This window comes from Prinia subflava, chromosome 4 (assembly GCF_021018805.1).
Source record: "Prinia subflava isolate CZ2003 ecotype Zambia chromosome 4, Cam_Psub_1.2, whole genome shotgun sequence".
Classification (NCBI taxonomy): domain Eukaryota; kingdom Metazoa; phylum Chordata; class Aves; order Passeriformes; family Cisticolidae; genus Prinia; species Prinia subflava.
Window position 1 is genome coordinate 50,167,358 of NC_086250.1, and position 22,720 is coordinate 50,190,077.

Sequence of the window (22,720 nt, forward strand, 5' to 3'; positions counted from 1 at the left end):
TTACAATGTATAATACAATTTACTAAATCAGACTCTTAATTCAAAGTCTTTGATGTTACATACCCACACTCCAAAGTTTTCAATGGCCTCCTTATTATCTTCTTTTTCAGCTGCTGATGACATATGAGAAGTAGATCCTGAGTACTCACCTACAGTGAGAAAACTGTATTTTTATAACCAGCATGACCTAATACTACTTATTTAAACTTAGAGTGCAAGTTAAATCATATTTGTGAGAACAATCTTAACACAAAATAATGCAACCCCTCTAATTTGTGCAATCTTAGAGACAAAAATTACTGTAGAACAGACTGAAGATGCATCTGTGTAGATTGCTTTTTTACAGGGCATTTAAAGGAAATATGCTGAAAATGGCTGTAAGTGGTCATAAATCAACCAATCCTCTTTCTTAAAGGTGTGTTATCTTGACCTCTCTTTTTGACATGCTGTGTGCCATACAAGTAACTACTTACATGGCTCCAGCAACTGTAATTTCCCTAAGTGCAGTGCACAAAAATCATTAAAAAATCACAGCTTTGAAATATTTTAAGGCCCCAGCTTTACTTTAGGCATGAAACAAATCTGTCTCTAGACATGGATCTGGACTGAGTATTTCAAACTGCTACCTTATCTGTTGCAGAAGGCACAGATGGGAACTGAAAGACAGACCTGTATAATGCTGAGAAATAATCCATGATATGAACACTGCTCATACTGTTGAAAACCAGATTCCAGTCTTCTCTCTCTCAGAATTTCTGTATAATATGGGTAGGTCACAAACTTCTCAGATAATCCCAGGTACAATCTAGAAGCAGCACCTCACTGTCATTGTTCTAGTGGAAGGCACATTGTACACTTTCAAGTGACAAGTTTTCAGAGAGAAACAAGTCTTAGCAACTCAAGTGGGGAATCTAAAAACAAGAGATGGAGGCTTTTCACCCTTATCACTCTGCACCTCCTGTCTTGCTCCATTACCACCACAGATTCTAGGCAATAGCCTTTCTGTATACAAAGTTTCACTGCTAAAGAGGGACACAATATCTTTCCTACGAGAAAACTGAGCAAAACAGAAAAATAGAAAGGTTTCATCATCAAAAATACATAAGGACACAACCTCATTTCTTGGCATTTTCTGCTTTAGGTGAGTACTTATGCAAGCCTTCATTCCTTGAAGGGTTTTTACATTTGATACAAGCTCAGAGTTACAACTTTATGTCCAAACTGGAGTCCGAGCTCCTCAGTTAGTCATAAAAGGTCTCCAGAGGTCAATTCTGACCCCAAGTTACACAGTGTGAATTAACTTTTTCCTCCCACCTCACTGCTGGGTAAAATTTCTGAGATTTTTTCTAGATTTGATTGTTGGGTATTTCAGCACAAGGCACTTCATAACACACAACAATCCTTAGTGGATTCACAGCACTTATTTCACAGGGTAGATATGATGATCTCTTGGTAAGTCTGATGCATTTCAAACAGTCTGATAAATACTATAATAACAGCAATAATTAGGCATTATCTAAGGATAATGTTCAACAAGGAACACAGGCATTTTTCCCTTTTCCTGTTTTTCAGCAAGAGCTTTGGACTTTACTCATGCTTATAGATATCCCAATACCAAACTTTTTGCAAATGAAGGCTTCAGCCAGCAGTAAGAACAGACAGACGTGCTGGTGGTCAAGGAACCACAAGGAACAAGGTAGGTAGCATCACAGAAATTACTGCAGAGTGTCCTACGTTATCACTACCAAGACTGCTGTAATCAAAAGCAACCCAAACTCCTATGTAGTCTTGCCCATCAGAGAAGTTTTCAACAGGAGCTACGTTGAGTTTGAAGTCTCAGTCTTCAAGTAAGATTTTAGGATCTTTTGAGCCCATAAGATTTATTTCACATAGTGCTTAATCAATCTTGGAATTTCTGTGTAACTGGCAGAGAACAAGGGAAAAGGCAGGAAAGACACAAGGCAACCAAGTTCTTCCATCCTGAGGACTGCCTGAAAAGCAGAGATGACAACATGTATGCTGGAGGAAGCCAACATCATGGAAGGGTAGACTGCAGGAGGGAGCAAGCATGTACAGGTGCATATTTCAGAAGTCCCTCTGCTTCCAGAACACCTTGTTAGAACCATTATTTAAAATTAGGAAAACAGATTTGCGATTACAATGTGTTAGTCCATGAAAAAACATGACAAAGAAATGGTCATGAATACCTTCAATATCCTCAACATCTTCTAAATCAAATTCCTGCAACAGATCTGCAAAACACGAAACACATGCCTGATGAAATACTCCTAAAAGATTATGAAGCTAAACCCAGAACCACTTAAGGCAAATATTACCTGATTTCTGCTGCCTGTCTTTAGAAGTTTCGCTCATTTCCAAAGCAGATATGGGAGTCTTCAGCTATGAAAGACAATTCAATGATAAAACACCAAATTCAAAGTAGCTACTTAATGAGCTATTTAAAACTATTTAATGAGCAGAATAAGTAGTCAGTCTGACATGAACAAATACTTACCTGTGTATTATTGTGTTTCTCCAAAAAGCCTGGAAGTGAAAAATATTTTGGGAATGTTATTTTTTAAAATTGTGGGTACCTTTTACTGCATTCAACATCAGTAGATTTTGCAGCTAAGTACTAGTCTCAAGCATTATTTAATCAACAGGACAATACTGAACATTCCATTTACCTCATCATGCAGCATGTGTCTTAGTATACAAGAATGGCTCTATGGCAAAAATTTTATATTTAAATAATTTTTTATATTTTATATTAATAAAACCCCAAACCAACATTACAAAGCCAAACGGTTTTCAATTTCAGTAAACCTGGTGGTCCAGCAGTATGGAAAGACCTTAGAAAGATTACCATACCCACTTTTTACCACCTTTTCACACTGATCCTAAACCTGTCTTAGTAGAATTCTAGTCTAAGCAGAATTCCATGACAAATAGTTAACAACTACATTTGAAGCCCCTGGAAGCTTGTAAAGTTTTGCTCAAGATGCTCAAAAGACAGTGTCACAAACTACAGGCAGAAATCCCCAGCAAAACCCCCTGTACTTGTAGTCCTATTTTAGCTCCTGGGCAAAGCACAACATAAAGAACTATCAAAATGCTTTCAAAGGTTAAGCTCGGGGGGACAAAAATGCTAAGGCAGATCACAGCTGTCTTCTGCTGCATTATCATCTAAGAATGTTAAATGTTGAGAAAGATCAAACCTAATAGACATACACTATCATCACTATGAAACAAGAACATGAATCAAAAAAAACTAGATACTCATCTGAAGAACACAAATAATACAAAGACCTTCCTTTACAAACCGGCCAGCAAGTGCTGTTATTACTGGCATTAATTAACAAACAGTAAGCAGTTCACTGGTATGGTCTGCACTCACACCATGACAGCATTTCTAAGACAGACACCGATAAAAGTTCTCTTTAGCCTATTAGTGCTTAGAGACAAACATTAGCCCGCCAGGAAGTTACCATTGTCACTTTCCCCTGACACAGTCTGGGACCCTGCTCCGTGTCTGTCTGCAGCTGGGAGCAGCACACCACATGATATTTTTCTTGGCATTTCAGAATCTGCCTGTGTAACCTAAAACACATTAATGAGAATTGGTACAAATGCATTTTCAACTCATTTCTATACAAAAATACACATATATTTATGTAGCATGGTATCAAGAATATTCCAGATACAAAAACATTTTATAAGCCCTTGGCAAGATTCCATCAAAATTCAGTATATTGGAAAATCACAGCAATTGTGTTTGTTCTCAGATCTTAGGCAAAAACTTCACACCACTATTCTGCCACGCTGACAAACTGGACATCCACGAACAAGAATTAACATGGGAACTCAAGACACAGGTTTTGAACCCAGAGCTGCATGTCTGCAGCAGTCCAACCTTTGTACTGAACCTGTATCTGACATTCAGGTTGGTACTGACACTCCCATGGTATATATCCTAGGGATATATCCTGTGCTGGTGAATGAACACAGTGCTGCTCCCAACTGCAAGAGCCATTTGGGTTGAACAAGAATTAGCAAGGCAAAGCTTACAGCTACCTTAAAACTAACAATGTTTTAGCCCTGTATTTTTAAGAAGGGGATGGGAAGAGTTCTCGTTTTCTCACAAGAACCCGAGGGACTTAGCTACAGACCTTGCCCATTGCCACAGACAGAAAGAATGAAAAAGGCAAACAAGGCCAGCATGTGCAGAGTCTCTGCTGAAAATGACTTTAAAGAGGGCCAGAGTACACCTACAAAAGGCAGAGAGGATCTGTTCAGAAGCAGCTAGGCACCTGGGTTGTAGACCCCAAGGGCAACAGCTAACCAGGTCAGCAGAGTAGGGCTGTATAGTGAAAAAGCAACAATCCTGCCAGCCTCTGTGAAAAGGTCAGAATATTTTAAGCAGCAAGGAACCTCACTATTTCAGCACTATGCTAGAAACAAAACTCAAAGGCCAGTTGCTGAGACCCAAGCCATTAGCTCAACCTAACTTCATCCCAATCCTAACCAAGCAGCTGGCCTAGAGCAGAAGTATTTCAAGGGCCCTCAGTTACAAACATATGGCAAAGGGGAAAAAATGGAAATAGGCCTTATCAACAGTAGTGCCCAAATCAGAAGGAAGCTCTCAAGTGATTCTGGATCTTACTCCTACTTCCTGCAGTGGAAACCCTTGAGTCCTTCACAAAAAGTACCTCGGAATCCCAGGGAGAGTCAGCATCTTCCTCTTGCTCTGTTTCCACTGTTGGAAGGACACCTACAAATAAGGCAAGAAGTGAGATGCTTGATTGTTTGCACATCCAAAGATGCAGGTTCCTTTGATGAGGACAAACTAAGAAGCACGTTTTATTTAAGCATTTCTTCCCACCCAGACACATCATCTTATCTCCTTTACACTTGCAGCTCCTTTTGCTTCCTTTCTTTCAGAAGATGGCTATGCACAACAGCTGACAAAGCTACAGGCAACATCCAACATGCTTGGGTAACATTCAGGAAGATACTCCAGCATCCTGCAGTTCTATTGTGCACAGAGTTAAGGTCTCTCCAGCCTACAGCTCCAAAATCTGGCATTTACTATCACTTTCCACTGTACAAGGGGTATCACAGAAACACTATCCAAAACCTCCTCACACTAACATCCACAAAGTCACCAGGAAACAATGCTCCCTTTGTGCTACTAGGAAAGATCTTCCCTGACAAAGTTGTTACCCAGCCCCTTACTAGAAGCTAGGCATCTGAGCATTGCCATTTAAAAATAGAGGCTCACACCTCAAACACAACCCAAACACACAAAAGCCATTTCTATCTTGGGGGGTGAAAATTCAAACCTTTTCTCCACCAGACGATTTTAAGGTTCAGTCTCAGGGAGTTCCTAGCCAGATTTTACTATCATATTTCTATTTTAAGCTACTCCATTAGGAAAAACTGATCCAGGATTCAATTGTGTGGAAACATACACATAAAGAAGGGGGAAGGAGCTGGATGCCCGTGAGGGCACCTACCCCAGAAGAGGCAATTGCTGGCTCCAATCTGAATTCTGACTACTTATACTATGCTAAATACATACTTAAGGTAAAACATATATAGACAGAAGAGTAGGTATAGGCTTATATTATAATATTATAATATTATAGAATACAGCAGGTTATGCCAATGCCCCCTGCACAGCATCTGAGAAGCAGCTACACATGCTCTAGTAACATCTACTACAACAAGCCACTCTCTGGAGACAGACAATGGAAATGGTGCTTTCTCTTCCTACTGTCAGACCTCAGGTAAGTACCAAAGTGCTCTACTCTGACTAGGCTGGTAACGTTTTCAAGCACAAATATGTGGTGCTGGAGAGACCCTCTACATTTTGACACTGGACAAGGTGAGGCACTGGAACAGCTTTCTCTCAGCTTGACTCAAATCCTTCTCTGGCTTCAGCCAAGAGCAATCACAGCCTTTCAGTGTGACAGTACTCATCATAAAAGGAATGCTATTTTCACTCAAGACACTCTAGTCTTCCTCTTTTTCATCTATGCATTTTGTTCAGATCACTTCAGGAAGAATATAGCAATAAATCAAGAATGGCACTTGCTTCATATTGCATTGTGTGGTACACAACGCTACAATTTCAGTTCTTTAAGAATGAATGAAAAGTAACACAATCTGCTTTCCTTCTCTGCCAATGCCCACTAGGACCCAGAGGAAAGAGAAAATTTTGCTATCACAGGAGTCAATCACCATTTTAGTTCATTTTCTAAGTATTAATATTTGTAGAGGAAGAGGATTTACAGAGTAATTTCTCTCACCAGAGTTGTCCTTTGAAGCTTTGTGGACTTCATTCCTATCCTTACAAACAGAATTTTTCACATCCTCAACAACTGTAGTTTGCAGCTTTTTGCCACTGCCCTCCTTCTCCTCTTTGTGTTCAGATGATTCTTCCTAAAAGATATCAACCAAAACAGCTGAAAAGAACAGTAAGAAACATCATCTTTGTTGTCCCTCCATAAGCAATTCCTCATGTCAGTCTAACTCTAGCTTCATTTAAGTTACAACATTCCAGAACATATTTATTTTTTCCTCTACTTTGATCCACAGAAAATTGTTAGTTTCCTGCTCTCAATCTTATGCAAAATTCTTTTTGTTTCCTCACTTTCAGCTATCACACCATGAATTTTCCTAAATGGTAGTAAAATTTCATGGATAAAAACCTGTAACAGAACTGAGAAAAATCAACTGATTCCAGAATCTACTGCCTATTCTTTTTCCATACTATACTTATATGACCATACCATAGCAAAGAAACTGTCTGGACTCAAAGTAAGACACTAAATCAAAAATGGATGATCAAAAGATAGATATATGTGAAAAATAAGTATTAAGAGAAATCCAGTTTACTATGTGTTTCTGACCTATCTGACCCTTAGAAAATACCCTTGGTGATTGAATCATCGTTATATACTTACTTCAGTGCTTGAATGAAATGCTGCTCTCAGATTTTCTTCTTGCTTATTTAAGTGCAAGTTTTCACTTTCTTGTTTCAGTGGTTTACAGACTTTATCACCTACTCCTTCATATTCCTCTTCTTCAGTATCTTCACCATCCACACGTTCAAGTATGACAGAGGTTGGTCTTTCACTTTCAGGTCCTGGGGCTTTTTCTGCTAACCAAGAATTACTGTCACTTTCAAAGCCATCACTGAAGTTTGACTTTTTCTCCTTAACACCACAACTATCTAAGAGAGGCTGGGGTATCTCTTTTTTCCAGTCTGTCATTTCAGAGTCTGCAAAACAGGAGTCAGCATTTCTGTGAAACTTCTCCTCAATCATACTTTTCTTGCTCCAACTTTCGTGCATATCTTGCAGATTATTTAGATTTTGAAAGACAGCTTGTTTTGGTACTGACTTGCAAGATATTTCATTATTCATGATTTTTGGAGACACTGTCATTTTATTTCCTTGAAATCTTTCACAAGAGCCAGCTATGAAAGACACAGGAGTATCAACAGATTCCTCCACCTTTTCATCATGTTCTTTACTTATTTCATCATCATCACAGACATCTCCAGTTCCACATCGAGCATCCCCTTCATACTTTGCTTTACTGAAATACTCTGATTTCTGACTAATTTCCCCTTTAGGTTCTGCTTTTTCCTCTTCCAGTATTTCATTAGACTGAGTTTCTTCATCTTCCAGCTCTTCCTCCTCCTTTTCATCTTCAGTAAAATCTTCATCCTCCTCCTCCTCCTCCTCTTCCTCCTCATAATCTTCATCACCATCTCCATTGTCATTTTCATCCTCTTCCTCCTCCTCCTCCTCCTCTTCCTCCTCCAATTCTTCTTCATCTGGGTTGCTTGCAGCTGAGACATCTTGATTAAACAATTCTTCACTGTCTCCTTTGTTCACATTTACACCTGATGGGATTCTTTGTTTGAGAGTTTTCTTTGGTGACTTAGGACTTTCAATTCTAGAACCACCACCATCATCTTAAAGTACAAAAAAAAAAAAGAAAAATGCATGTGAACAGAAGGAATTTTGTAAACAGTAATAGGCATGTTATCAGATTAATGTACAAGAGAGGAGCCATTTGGGAATGTTTAGAAATGGAGAGGTGAGGTTGGGCAGGATGGAGGATGAACTTGATGAAGGAAAAGGGCTTAAGAGGGGATTACTATCTTCATTTTAATGACTTCTTTTATTCTTAATTATTAAGTGCCATGTTTCAAAATGCTACTTTTCTCATTTACTATTTAAAAAAAACCCCAAACCAACCAAAAACTTACCCAGCAAGTCTACTTTATATATCAGTATATCATGCAACCTTCTGCAAATAACTTACTGTTTTTCCTGAACTGCTGTGAAGCATTCATTAACAGTGTCAGGTTTGGCTTCTGCAGCTTCTGTAAATAAAGATTGATTTAAGAATTTTTTTTACAGTAAAAACAACAAATCCTTTGTTCACATCAAATCTTGAACAGTAAATATAATCAGACTGTCCTTATAATAGTGCTGGCTCCATCTTCTAGTTACACAAACACTCCTCTCATCTCCCATTTATGAAGTATTTCACAGTGTGCAGGCAGCCTTCTGCAAAGTGCTTCCAAAAATGTTTATATGCATAACAGTTCTAAAAATCTGTTTCTAATATTTGTAATACTTAGGTAAAATTCAATTATATTTAAAAGTGCATTTTCAGGACATTTACCTGCAAATGTGCACAAGGTAAATAACTATTAAGATCCCCATACTTAGTGCATAAATTTAGTCTTTGCAAGTACACTTAAAAAACACCCCTGAATTTCAAAATCATGGCAGAAAAATGTATCATTTCTATTTAAATCAGTGCAAGAAAATGAAATCAACTTAAAACTTAACATGCTTGCACCTCTAGCATTACAGTTAGCTGAACTACGTCACTCAGGTTCTGTATCACTGCACAATGCCAGAGTTGATGCTCCAGGCATCACTCACAAGTTGATAATTCTACAGATTATTAGTAAAAACAGTAGGCATGAGAGATTGTAACTAATAAAAGGAGTACTAGCCAAGCATTCAAAAAAAAAAAAGAGGAAAAACATGCAATGTAAGATCACATGCAAGTACTGAAGGTCATCTTATAGAAGAAAATAGATGACCCATTTGAGTAACTCATCTGTTCATTGAGCACTCTTGAGGAACCTGCTGAGGAAAGGAGAACTAGGTGATGAAGAATTTTTGTAGCTCTTGGTACATAAATGTGCTTTATCACTTAGGAATCTAACCCCAAATGTACAGAAAACAATAACAATGATTGGAGAAGAACAGGATTGGTTATAATAATAACTTACAAATTTCTGAAGTCTGCAAATCTGACTCATATGAACAAGAAAGAATATACTATGTGGTTATCTTATCACCTACTGCTTTTTGGCTCCAAATTACAAATCTGCTGCGTACTTTGTCACAGCTACAGGTCCTTTAGGAAAATCTCACAGCAGAAGGAAGGTTGGCAAGCCACAGACTACTTTAAAGAGAAAACTATGTTGGCTGGAGCTGCAATTTCTTTCAGTTCCAAAGAAAATTTGCCTTCAAAGCCCTTATTTTGACAGGATATTTTTCCTGTAAATGTACCATACCTTGGGGGTAAAATCAAGTTCCTCTTCCTCAGAGGTATGCCAACTGTCATCGCTCCCCTCTTTCTCAGAGCTTCTTTAAAAGCAAAGCAAAATGAGTACCATGTCTCTCAAGTCATTCCTCAGGTAAGTGTTAGGTATTTTTAAAGTCTCACCTTATTGAATCTCCTTGGGAGAAGTCATCTATTGCTGTTCAAACATTAATTGACAAACATGTTGAAATTAAATTTAGCATGCTAAAAATTAACCATTTAAAAATTAAACATTTAACATGGACAACTCTACACATCATAATACAATGATGCTCTGGGTAGTAAATTCACTACAAGGTGGCATAAATGACTGCATTTCCAAAACAAAACTGCATCTTCAAACAACACCGAGTTCAAAAAAGAAAAAAGAGAAATAAAAAGACCAGAGCTATATCTCTTTTGGACTCAAAAACAGAAACACTCCTAAACTAAAAAGTAGCATTAAAAAACCATAACATGAACATCCTACATTAGTAACCAAATACCAAAATGGTCGCGGTTTAGCAAGACATTAGGAACTTCCAAAGTACTCATCTTTCACACAAGTACACATCACATGCAGAGATTCATTATTTTATGCAGCATTATGTATAACACTACACCAGATACTAAACTATCCACTGCTCTGCCCAGTTACAGACTATTTTGCAAAGGTAATGAAAATGAAAAAGCATAATCAAGCTCTAAAGCTCAAGTAGAAGAATCACCAACAGTTCTGTACACTGCATCAAAAGGGCATTCTGCAGACAAAAGTGGCAAACCCAGGGCATTCTATAGCACACTCCAAGCTTTTATCAGTGTTACCAATGTGACTTGCACGTAGGATAATAGGATCAATCAGGTCAGAAGGAACCTCAGGGAGTCTCTTAGCCAGCCTTCTCAAAGCAGGCTCAGTTATGAGGTCAGATAAGGTTGTTCAGGCTTTATCCAGTCTGGTCTTAAACACCTCCAAGGAGGGTGACTGCACAACCTCTGTTTTACTGTTCCCACATCCAATTAGAAAATATTCTGTTGCCATTTATGCCTCGTATATCTCTGCCTCCTGTCACATACCACTGGGAAGCACCTGGCTTTGTCTTCTCACATGTACCAGAAGCTGCTGCTAGGTCCCCTGTAAATTCACTTCTCTAGGCTGAAAATTCCCAGTTTCCTCAACCTGTCCTAAAAGGGCAAATATTCCTGTCCCTGATGAAACTGATGACCTTCCACTGAACTTGCTCATTGTTGAAAAATAAATCTCTCTTGCACTGGAGGCTCAAATTCCACCCATAGCACTGGACACAATCCAGAGAGTGCCAAGTAGAGGTGGATAATCACTTTCCTCAATCTCTTGGCTATGCTGCTTAATACAACTCAAGACACTGTTGCCAGGGCACCCTGCTGCTGGCTCATTCTGCCAACACCCATCAGGCTTTCTCAAAAGCATCTCTCCTGCCAGGCAGTGCCAGCTCACTTTGTAGTAAGAGGTTGTACCATTCCATGTGGAGAATTTGCATTTGCACTAGCTGAATTTTGGTAGACAGGCCTGACAGTTCATTTACACAGACTGTCAGAGTAAATGCCTCTGAATGACAGGACTGCCGTGAAGAGCATCTACAGATCCTCCCAACTTAGGGCTATTTGCAAACTTCATGAGAGTGCACTCTAGCACATCATTGATCTACTAAAGAAACCTGAACTCTAGGAATACAGCTTCAAGAGTGCTAGAACCTCTCAAATATCAACAGCTAAGATGAAATAAAAGGGCTCTTCAATTCCCAAAACAGAAGGGGAAAACAAACACAACTTCTACATAGAAGCTATTTCAGCATTCCTCAAGTTCTCGATAACTATTTCTTGTTAACTATCTTAACAACCAATGCAATGTATTTGGCAGAATCGTTAAAGGGAAAACAAAGGCATATCATGCCTGAAGATATCTCCTCTGCTAGCCTGAAACACAAAAGAGCATGGAAATTTTGTCTGTTCTAAAGACAGGGTACATGTGGGAATTTTGATGAGTACATTTCCTGACCTGCACCGGGCTTTTGGACAATGAAATACAGTGTGCATGTCATGTAGAGAAAACCTAGCAGCTGAAACAAGGACAAGCTAACAGTTAAAATACCAACACAGTCTCTAATTTTTACTGTTTCCTATTGCAAACACACAATACTTAAATAATATTAATTAGTTGTACATATCACAGTTTCCTGTTAACTCGAGCAGTACCTGTAGTCTAACAGGTGATGTCCCTGCTGATGTCCCAAGCTGAATAAAAAAGTCTCTACCAGTGTGGAGCAGTCAGTTATCACTCTTGATGGTTGACTTCAGTTATATTTTCAATTAGTACAGTTAGAAGTAATCAAAAGAGCTGATTAAGTTTTCTGAAATTTTGCTTCCAATGAACAGATTAGCTCAGTTGGATAGAGCGTGGTGCTAATAACACCAAGTTTGTGGGTTCAATCCCTGTATGGGCCATTCACTTAAGAGCTGGACTTGATGATCTTTGTGGGTCCTTTCTAACTCTGAATATTCTGTCATTCTGTGAATAGTAACTTTAAGCAATGATCGAGACCAGGTCACAGTGTCCTTCCGAAGGCAAAAGAGAAAGTTCATGAGCTACCTTTCTGACAGAACTCTGATTACAGTAGAAATGGGATCTAGAAAAGCAGTCTCTGGGGATTGCTTGTTTCTACTTTAATTCAAGCCCATTTCCATTTCAGAGTAACAGAAGGGTTTATTTAAAAACAAAATTATTTACTATCACTAATGGCACAAAGCAAACACTAAATTCAATAATAAAGAACCAAGGCACAACATGCAAACAAACAAAAATCACGCAAAGCCTGCTGTCAAATGTAGTTCATAAAACCAGTACCATCAAAATAGGGACCTTTGGGATAATAAACATCATAGATGTCTTGATATTTGTGTACTGTACAACATGTTTCATATTTTAAATGCTACTGCATAAAATACCTTTCCTTGATTTTCCTGTTCTTGATGTCTGGTTAGGAGATTGCTGCATTCCTATATCCATTTAGGAAAAGGCATGGAAGGGACAGATGGAATAATGACATCAGAATAAACTGGAATTTCCAAAAAATTGGAAAACATGAGCAGTACATCAAAACAGCTACAGCAAGGGAAGAACATACTGTGACTATCAGCCTATTCTACAGTTATAAGTGCTGGAAACAAGCCAACCACAATCTACAGCACTCAGCTCTCAAGGGACAGTGTCAAACAGTAACTTAATGTACCTGCTCCATGTAAAACACCCATATTTCAGTATTTAGAAACACTGAAATGGATTATCAGAAATATGGTCTCCTGACAATTTTGTACTTCCCTCAACTTGACTACTCCTTGTCCAGCAGAGATGAAAATTAAATTCCTTCATGGTTGTAGAGTGCCTTACACATACAGCACACAAAATTCCTTATTCTCAGCATCTCAAAAATCTGTATGTGTCAAGAACCTTGGAGACTATCCAGAAGTTCCAAGGATATCTTGGCTCCCTCTACTCAGATCAGCATGCAGCTTTGAGACGTTATTTACACTCACTCAAGTTACAGTTTTCCCTCACTAAAAAAGGAACTCCATAACTTTTTGCCTTAAACCTGCTCATCTTGAAAGCTGTCAGCTGGTGCCTGATACAAACATAGACCTCTTCTACCTCAGTTTGAAAAGTCCTGCTGACATTTATTTGACCATGCTGAGCCACCGGTCAGAACACAGACATGACAAGAGGGCAGCATGTTCCCCCAGGGCTATAGAGCTGGCCACAACTGGACCAAAATGGGTGCATTCCCTGGTGTATCTTGCATGTGTTTGTGTGTGTGCATGTCTGTATGTTGTGGAAAACGAAATCAGAATATAAATCACTATGCATCTGCTCTACCCATCTCAGTAAAGGCAACAAATCATTCTGTTACTGGAGCTGACACCGAATTTTTTCATGATGTAACATTTGTCTCAGAGCAGATTGGAACAAGATGCATTTAAAGAGTTAAGAGAGAACCTCATGATGGTTTCTAATGCCTTCTACATTTCTCAGTTTTCTGAAGAGATAATACAGGACGGCTTTTACTGACCTTGTGAAATAGAAATTACTGAAGCACCTAATTCTCTTCTAAGAGCTCTATGATGGAAACACAACAGTTTCCGTAGGGACCCAGGAACGTGAAAGGAACACTACATCACACAGTAAATATTCAAATAAACAAAAGCCAACTTTTGAAGTAGGCTGAATTTCTCATTGGAGGACAGTATTTTGAAAAATATTCAGCAAGTGCAAAAGCAGCAAAAGGAACAAGGACAACACTGAAGAGTCAGAAAAATTGTATAGAAGAGCAACAGAAAAGAAAATAATTCCAAAATGGGTTTCTGTGTTCTCCTGAGATCATTCAACTTCTCCTGTAATGGAGGATTCAAAGTCTGTTACTGCAGCACATCAGAAGGGCTCTCACGATACAGGACCTGTACGTTTTGTGTGCAAGCTAGAGACTGCAGAATTAATGCAGGTAAATATTCTCTATATGTTACTAATCTCTCAGAGACAAGTAACAGTGTGCACTGTTTGGGCAAAAGCAACATCTTCCTGATTAAACCACCTGTACCAAAACCTTTAAAAAAGAAAAAAATTCTGCAATCTATCAAGAAATTTTCCAAATCTCTGACTAGGTCAAATCAGGTGTTCTTAAGTCAAAGGAACAGAGTCTGACTCTAAATTAAATTCCTGTATCTAGGAAAAGTCAGTGAGGAAAAAACATCCCATTTTCTGCTCATTCTTCTTGACATATGTAAAAATGGAGTAAGGAACTGTATTATAAAAGAATAATGAACTGTGTTTGAGCACTGTCTTCTGCCCATTTGCCCCATGGTTCCAAAGTAACACCCTTAAAAACTTGTAGGGCTTGAGATGTAAAGTACAAGACAAACTATTTAATTTATACTAAGGTATCCATTTTCTAAGATTCCTCTAGGACTCTCAGCTCATAACCATAAACTGGATTTTTAAAACTCACTGAAGGAGTTAAATTTTTTAACACAAGGCAATTGTTTTCTGTGATAATACCAAATTATCACATGGTAATAATTATTTCCTAAAAAATTTCATAAAAATTAGTGAAAGTTGAAGAAAAGCATTATTTTTATTGTAAATCAAACTATGTGCAAGCCAACACTGCATACATAGACACTGCAATGTTATTGCCAACAGAGTTACTTTTCCAATATAATATTTGCTAAGTATGTCTCTACAGCACCTACATGGAAACAGTTGTAACTGATTTGGAGAAATAGGACATGCAAAAGGATCTTAGTGCAGATGGAACTATTAATATTAAAATGAAGACACAAACTCCATGGAAATCAACAAGACACATACCTTTCTGCTCATTTCTCTGTTGCTTCCCAACTACAGAAAGAGGAACAACTACTCAGGTGGAACCCACTGCTTTTGTAATTGGATTTTCACAATCTGAGTTGCCATTTCTAGGTAAAAGTACACACTTGAAAAATAAAAACACTTTTGCCTGGTTCCTTCCCTATCCTCTTTCTCTCTCTCTCAAGGAAAACCCATATAGATGGGCAGTCTGACAGATAGAAAGTAACAACCCTGAGAAGTGAACACAAAACTCAAATCAAATGCTTTCACAGCCTGACAAGCAGCACTTCCAACTACCACCAAATAAGCACATTCACAGAGCTCCATCTGAAAGCCTCCACTAAAGCCAACAGTGAACACAGTAAGCACTAACAACACAAACCCACTAAGAAAAGGCCACACTGATTTTCCTCATGAGCTGCTCCATGGTTAAGGTTTTACCTCCTCTGTCCACAGCAGGTGCACCCAGGGTAAAACCAGCAGCTGCTGCCCGGTGCGGAGTGCCAAGTGCTGTGAGGCCTCGTGCACCACCACCTGTAGAAGCTTCTCCTGTGTTTTCCCAGTCTGCATATTCTGCCAGCTGTTTACTGAGACTGTACAGAGAAAGGGAGGAAATACATTTGGTAAAAAACAACCACATACCTGCATATACCATTTAACAGAAGAGTTAACAGCCACTTCTTACCCACCCTATTCTTATCCTATCCATAGCCATGTAGATGTATATACTTCTATGTATTTACTGCATGACTATTACACACTTCAATATTCACTACAGTCACATTCACTTTATAGTCGTATTCAAACCTATGAAGATATTTACTCCTGCTTGGGACCTGTCAAGTTTCACCTCTGGGGAACTGTAGGATACGGACAGATTTTAAAGTTTATATTGAGCAGGTGCAAGCTTAGCAATAAAACCTGAAATTTAACAGAAAACTCTGGGTAAAAATTTTCCTCAACTTCCAAGTTAACACTAGACACTGGAATGATATATATCAGAAGACAAGAGGGAATGGCCCCAAGTTGTGCCAGGGAAGGTTAAACTGGATATTAGGAAAAATTACTTCAGTGAAAGGGTTGTCAGGCATTAGAAGAAACTGACCAGTGAAGCTGTTGAGTCACCTGCCCTGGAGGTATTTGAATTTGTAGACTGGCACTTGGGGACGTGGTTTAGTGGTGGGCTTGGCAGTGGTACGTTTATTCTTAGAGGCCTTTACCAATCGAAATGATTCTATGAAGACATCACTGAGCACACCTTCCACACAAATCTCAGCACACTACTAAACCTTGGTGCTGTTATCAAAAATTATCAAAAACCACACTGATAACTGACAACTTACTCTAATGATAGTTTAAAATGTACCTGGAATATCCATGAATAACAGCATAATCCTCAGCTGTCCATCCATTAGTGTCTTTATGGGAAACATCAGCACCATAGCGAAGAAGAACCTTTATCAGATTAAGCTCTCCACCAGAAGCAGCAGTCATGAGTGGGGTTCTGAAGGATCCAAGAAACATGAAATGAAATAGATTTTACAGTCACTGTAATTATTTTAGTTTCTGTTTGCCCTCAAAAAAGTATTCTGTCCATTACTGTAAAATTAACAAAAGAAAAAGCATTTTTCATTAAGAAAAACAATAAAATGGAAGAGGGTCTCAAAATAATTAAATGTTTAATATTAAAACAAAGCTTCCACACATACAACATTTACAAAATCTACCGGTATACAGGAGATGACTTTTCACTTTGAGGGAATGTCGCTGAGCTAGTGGCAGGCTTTCCTGCCAGAAAGGCCATCACACACAATAACATTTTGCAATCCTCAATGTGGAAAGCATTGAACAAGACATGACAGCAAGCCACCAAGGTATGACCATCTTTCACAAGTCACACAGAAGTAACTGCTTCTGTGTGGCTCCTTGTTTTGGGTTTTTTCAGAACTCATTCCCATGCCCCTCTCAAGCTAACCTGAAGAATATTAAAGAGACCCATGTAAGGTTTTGACAGTTCCTCACCTTTCACATTGATCTCGAGCATGCACGTCAGCTCCTTTTTTAAGGAGGAACTCCATTATTTCTTCATGATGTTCAGAGACAGCAAGAATAAGAGGGGTACATCCCTCCTGAAAGGGCAGATAAAGTTAAAAATCAAAGTTAAAAAAAACCCAAACCAACCAAACAAAACTTCAAGAAAAATATGAATGCAACTTGTGGAAAGCACTTCATTAACAAATGTAAAAATTTACCTTATTTTGGGCATCAATATTGGCATTATGCTCAAGTAACAGCCCAGCTACAGTAGTATTACCAGACAGGACAGCCAGGTGAAGGGCAGTGTTGCCATCAGCATCTGCCAGATTTGGATCAGCACCATGTTCCAGCAGAATAGCCACACATTTTTCCTGCTGGCACTGTACTGCCTGGAAACAAAATACAAAACACTTCCAGCATTTACATTTCACTTTGTTGCAATTCCTCCAACTTCCCAATATGGGGAATTAAGAGCACCTTCGAAGATTAGCTAACATATGCCCATTCCACACCCATCACTACATGCATGATTTTACAAAGGTCTACATAAAGAATACTGAAAAATGCATCATTTAGTTCAAAATCAGTAAGCCTCACTTGCAAGAATGTACCATAGTCCACGTACCTTCATCAGTGGTGATCTGTTATCATTGTCAAAAAGATTTAGCTTACACTTGTTTTCTACTAGATACATAACTACATCCACATGGCCATTTGCACAAGCAAGATGCAGAGCTGTCCTAAAAATGAAATAAAATTAATTAGCACAGACAGGGATAATTTCAGACTTTTTTGATAAACAGATATGACCACAAGTTCCACTTTGCAAATTTCAAGCTTAAAAACCCACTCCAGTACCAGCAGTTGCACACCAAATGCTTGGGACTTGATAGCAAAAACCCTCCACAGCATCTGCTTGGTAAGGGGACATTTCCTTCACCACAGAACTGAACCTGCAGAGATTCCTGTGTCCAGGTGTTGGGTATTGCCCTCAGTGGCACTACACACGTGGCACAGCAACAGAGACCGAAGCTAGGGAATCTGAGAACAATGGCAAGTCAATTTCTAAGTTTTCTTGGATCATTCATGGGCCAGAAGTACACTGGAGAGGTAGGAAATGGGATTAATTGCAAGAATATTAGAGTTCCCCCGCACTCTGAGAATTTCTTTTTCTCTAGCTTTTTTTACAGCAGAAGCAAAACCAAGAACACATTTGCACCAAAGAGCCTCTCACAACATGTAGCAAACCAGAGCAGAGCAGAACACTCTGATCCTGACTACAGGAAAGTAGTTTTTGACTCTCCTGTAAGGTTTCACTGTCAGTCATAAAAAGCGTACTACAGAGAAGTCCTCTCCAAGGAGGCAATACTATGTTTCCACAATATATGACCAGCACAAGAAAACTGAACTTTTTTCTTCCATTTAAAGCCTTGCCAGAAAGAAAAGCAGTCCTTCAAACCAAAACATCTTAGGTCTGATGTCAACTAACCAGTCTACTTGTACACAGAGACACAATCACTGAGGAAGACCTTGCATGTGTTTCCTCCTACAAATCCAGGTGTTTTCAGGGCAACAAAACTAGATGAGTTTTACTGCTGCCAGAAATCCAGCCTTCTGGACAGCCAGCCTAGGAAGCTAAGCTACTTTGCTAAAACTAGCATCTCTACAGAATATCACAAAGGATATGACTCTGATCCTTTCCAGAAAAGCTCATTCCCTTATGCTCATGACAGATCACTAGGACCCTGCTGCAGCCCAGGGCTTCTCCTTTAGGTGGAACTGTTAAGTGCTTGCTGTGCTTGACTCAAACCCCCACACAACACCACCTGTCAGAAGCAACAGCTCCTCCTGCAAGTCACTGGCCAGACCTTCCAGTCCAAGGTAGTGATTAGCTGTACCAAAGCCTCAAAACAAAAAACTAACTGCCACCTAATACCACACTGTGGCTTAGGCTGCCAGATCACACACAAAAGGCAACTATGCATGCAGTAACAATAAACAACATGTTTATTTTGTGCTATAAATGCTTCCTAACTGCAGTGTCCACTTTTTTTTAAAGTTGCTCCCAGCTGAGGCAGTGCATCCTCCGGGCTCAACTACGGAACCTGAACGCTGAGCCCTCAGAGGTGCACAGATGGGTGAGACTACACTCAGACTTCAAACGCCGGCTGGAGAACGGCCCCGAGGCTCCGCTGGCAACTCCCCTTTGCTTCCATCCCTGCGCCCCTGGGCAACGACACAGGACTCCGGGAATGAGGGCACTGAGGAGGCCGGGTCAAAAATGGTTAGGCGACAGTCGGCCGAATTCAAGGGGGTTTTGGGAGCACAAGCGTGGTTCCCACAGCCAGCCAAGGGCTGCTGCACTGGGCTGCGGCGCCCGCACTCCCACTCCTCACAGCGACGCTGCCGTCCGCTCGTGCGCCGGGGAGCTACCGGGGGCTGCCACAGCTGCACCTGGGGCTCCCGAGACCGCCCCGCGGCTCCTGCCCTTACCGCCCCGCGGCTCCTGCCCTTACCGCCCCGCGGCTCCTGCCCTTACCGCTCCGCCTTGTCCCGCCCGTCGATGCCGTATTTCCTCAGTCCCTGCCGCACCTGGGCCAGGTCGCCGCTGGCAGCCGCGCGGTGCAGCTTGCCCAGGTCCTTCTGCCGAAGCTCGTAGGCACCGGCGGGGGAGGGAAGGGAAGCGCTGCCGGGCGGTGGCTGCCCCTTCCTCTTCCTCCCGAACCCGAAGATCCTCTTCATCCCGCAGCAGGAACGCAGGCACAGTCCCGTCTAAGGAGAGCGACGGCGGGAAGCACCGGCGGGCTGTACCGTGCCTCAGGCAGGGACAGGGGAGGGGAGCTCCCGGCAGCGACCTCGACTCAGTGCGGCTCCTACGGAGCGAGCCTCAGGCGCGGCGGGACCCCCGGGCACAGCCCTCGCCCCCGGCAGCCCCAACCGGCAGCCCCAACCGGCAGCCCCGACCGGCAGCCCCGACCCGCACCCCGCGAGCCCCGCGCAGGCGCGGGAGGGCAGCGGTGGGCGGGCCCGCGCAGGCGCGGCCGCGGGAGGCGGGACGGACTGGTCCTCGGGTGGAATTGGTGTCCCGGGGCACTTAGTGCTGCGTGGGTGCCGCTGTCAGGCTTGGGTGGGTGTGTGACAAGAACAGATAGCAAGGATTTATACAGGAGGAAAGGGGATGGAGCGGAGCTTCAGACATCGTCTAGGTACGTGCCTGACCAGATGCTGAGGAATACGTCTGGTCCCGATGGCTGGGTTCGCAAACTGCCGACTGAGATGCACGCTAAACTTTGGGTGGGAGCCCGAGACAAGAGGCCGTGAACTGCCAGTCTTCGGGATATCCAAGAGCGCGAAGATGAGTGACGCCAGTCAGGTGAACAGACTCTCAGAGACACAGCAGGAGCCTGGAATTGCCGACTTTTTGGGTAACAAAGGAGATGAAGACCGGTGACGCTAATGAAGTCGTTGGGCATGGGGAGTGGGACAAGGGCGCAAGAGCGAGACTGGCTGAGGGGGCGACTGTGAGGCTGTAGAAGCCCAGAGGTTCTTTCTGTAGGTGCTCTCCTTAGAGGCACTGCTCGAGCTGTTTGTGTGTTACTGCACAGGAATAAATTGCTTTGTGGAACGAGGTGTCTGAGACTCTGCTATGGGAACCGTGGGGTCGGACCGGTAAGGAAGCCTGGTCAGACTGTGAGAGCAGGGGCTGTGCGGAGCTGGGTCAGGCGAGGTGCCCCGAGCCCCGCCGTGCAGGGGCTGCGCCTGCAGCAGGGAAGGCCTTGGCCCTGCGTGTGTGACTGTCAGAGTCTGGGAATGGTCACACTGGCAGGGTTCCTAACACCCAGGACAAGCTCCGGAAAGTTACTTTCTAGTAAATGGGGCTAAGTAGGCACCGACACAGGAATACAAACATGCATGTGGACGGCCTGTATGGAAACCTAGCACAGAAAGCAAAATATTTGGTAAGTTTGGAATAATTCTCAATATTGTGTGGCTCAGTGATGCCACTGAGTAGTTCAGATACCATATAATCTGGGGGTGATGCCCTGGTGCAGTATACCCTAGGGTATTTGGCAAATGGAACATCTTGCCCCAGAGCACTTCTTCCTATCTCTAGAAACTACTTTTTGCATATGAATTTCTGAAAAACAGATGGCAAACAAAGCCTAATTCAAACTGAGGAACATATTTCACTATGATTAGCAGTAAAAATATTTAATGCAATGGGACAAGAATATAGTACACTTTTAAAGGAGGTGATTCAGCCCTTTGAAATATTTTCCTTCATCACTAAGACTGGTACATATATTAATTTTTTTTTTCCTTTTGATAATGAATCTTCACAACTTTATCAAATGTTTGCTTCTGGCAGTATCCTCTTGTTCTGAGGTGACTGATGTACAGTCACTCTCATTAGTTGATTCTCAATGTATTAGCAGTGTTCTTTTTTTTTAATGTGATTTCTAGAAAGAAGAGCCAAAATAATAACAACAATAATTTTAAAAAAGATGGAAAAGTACTCTTTTGCTGAAACCACAGCTAAGTATGTTCAGGTTGCAAAACCTAAACTTCTGTGAGTATTAGGAAATTACTATTAGTAGACATTTTGAGAGTCTCTATAGTCACTCTGACCCTTTAATGGAAAAATGGAGAGCAAAGTGCATTTTTTAACTGGATATGTTTTCTTCCAGCCATCTTAGAAGAAAGGCAAGTTTTATTTACAAGATGGCAACATGGGGTAAACACAAGTCATCTCCATGCTCTTCAGGAGGAAGTACTTAATCTCAACTTTTTTTCAAGTGAACACATGTTCAGCCACAAATAATTTTGTTTTTACAGATTATTCCCAGCTAAGATCAGGAGACCCTAAATCCATGTCAAAAATTTGAGAATGGTATCAATAAAACCCCCTGTGATTACAATGTGAGCTTTATTTGGTGATTTTGATAGCTGAATGGGCTAAAATTTGGTTTCATGCTTTTAAAGATAAGAGGATGCTGATGGGGTCATAAAGTCATATGGGTACAACAGGAACTGTTCATTCCTTACTAGCCAAAAAGATGCAAAATAAATAGCTAGTCTGTCACTAAAGCAACTGTCAGCTATTTGTATCAATCTTTGTGCGTACTATTTCTTTAATCATGTTGGCTGAGGGTGCTGTTGAAGATATCAAAGTGTTTTTAATTTTGATCAATTTCTATTTTTAATTTTATTTTTATGGCTCCTTTTTGGATTTAGGTTTGTGGTGTTTTTTTTTTTTTTTAATTTTGGTATTTTCTATTCTGTTGCTTTTTTTGTTCAGTGTTCTCTATGCTTATCTGTAGTTTGCTCAGTATCATCTAATGGCAGCGGTTTCTTTCCCTGTGTGCATAAAATGTTTCATTCCTGTGAATTCTTGTTTCATTACAAGATTTGTGTACCTCAGGAAGGTTTCCAAATAGGGCTTAAGTGTGACTTAAGTGTTGCATAAGCATGGTATTTGGATTAGTCTGCTATAGGTACACCTTTCGTTCAACATGATTCACTAGCTGGATAATTGAGCTCACACTCTTTGTACAGCTGAGGTATGAAATGGCAGTCTGAAATGCCCCTCTGCCAGTATGGCTAATTCCCCTATTAGACCACCTGGTGTATGTTGTCTAGCAGGAAGGAAAAGTGTCAGTAAAG

General features: G+C 40.7%; 1 protein-coding gene across 6 annotated transcripts in view; it reads right to left on the minus strand.

Moving 5' to 3' along the window:
- ANKRD26 (ankyrin repeat domain containing 26) overlaps positions 1–20,070 on the minus strand; it is a 49,693-nt gene extending 29,623 nt beyond the window's left edge. For 3 of the 6 annotated variants that reach the window (XM_063396743.1, XM_063396742.1, XM_063396740.1), the window contains exons 1-17: positions 19,596–20,057; positions 17,682–17,796; positions 17,272–17,445; positions 17,042–17,148; positions 16,386–16,523; positions 15,461–15,612; positions 9,769–9,802; positions 9,617–9,689; positions 8,341–8,401; positions 6,969–7,987; positions 6,312–6,444; positions 4,710–4,771; positions 3,489–3,600; positions 2,516–2,544; positions 2,337–2,400; positions 2,208–2,252; positions 64–149 (exon numbers count right to left, since the gene is read on the minus strand). In XM_063396743.1, the coding sequence (XP_063252813.1) occupies positions 64–149; positions 2,208–2,252; positions 2,337–2,400; positions 2,516–2,544; positions 3,489–3,600; positions 4,710–4,771; positions 6,312–6,444; positions 6,969–7,987; positions 8,341–8,401; positions 9,617–9,689; positions 9,769–9,802; positions 15,461–15,612; positions 16,386–16,523; positions 17,042–17,148; positions 17,272–17,445; positions 17,682–17,796; positions 19,596–19,798 (2,607 nt within the window). In that variant the 5' untranslated portion in view covers positions 19,799–20,057. Of the gene's footprint in view, positions 1–63; positions 150–2,207; positions 2,253–2,336; positions 2,401–2,515; positions 2,545–3,488; positions 3,601–4,709; positions 4,772–6,311; positions 6,445–6,968; positions 7,988–8,340; positions 8,402–9,616; positions 9,690–9,768; positions 9,803–15,460; positions 15,613–16,385; positions 16,524–17,041; positions 17,149–17,271; positions 17,446–17,681; positions 17,797–19,595 lie in introns of all 6 variants that reach the window. The other 3 variants (XR_010080291.1, XM_063396741.1, XM_063396744.1) reach the window with 3 other exon arrangements.
- Positions 20,071–22,720: the final 2,650 nt, after the last annotated feature.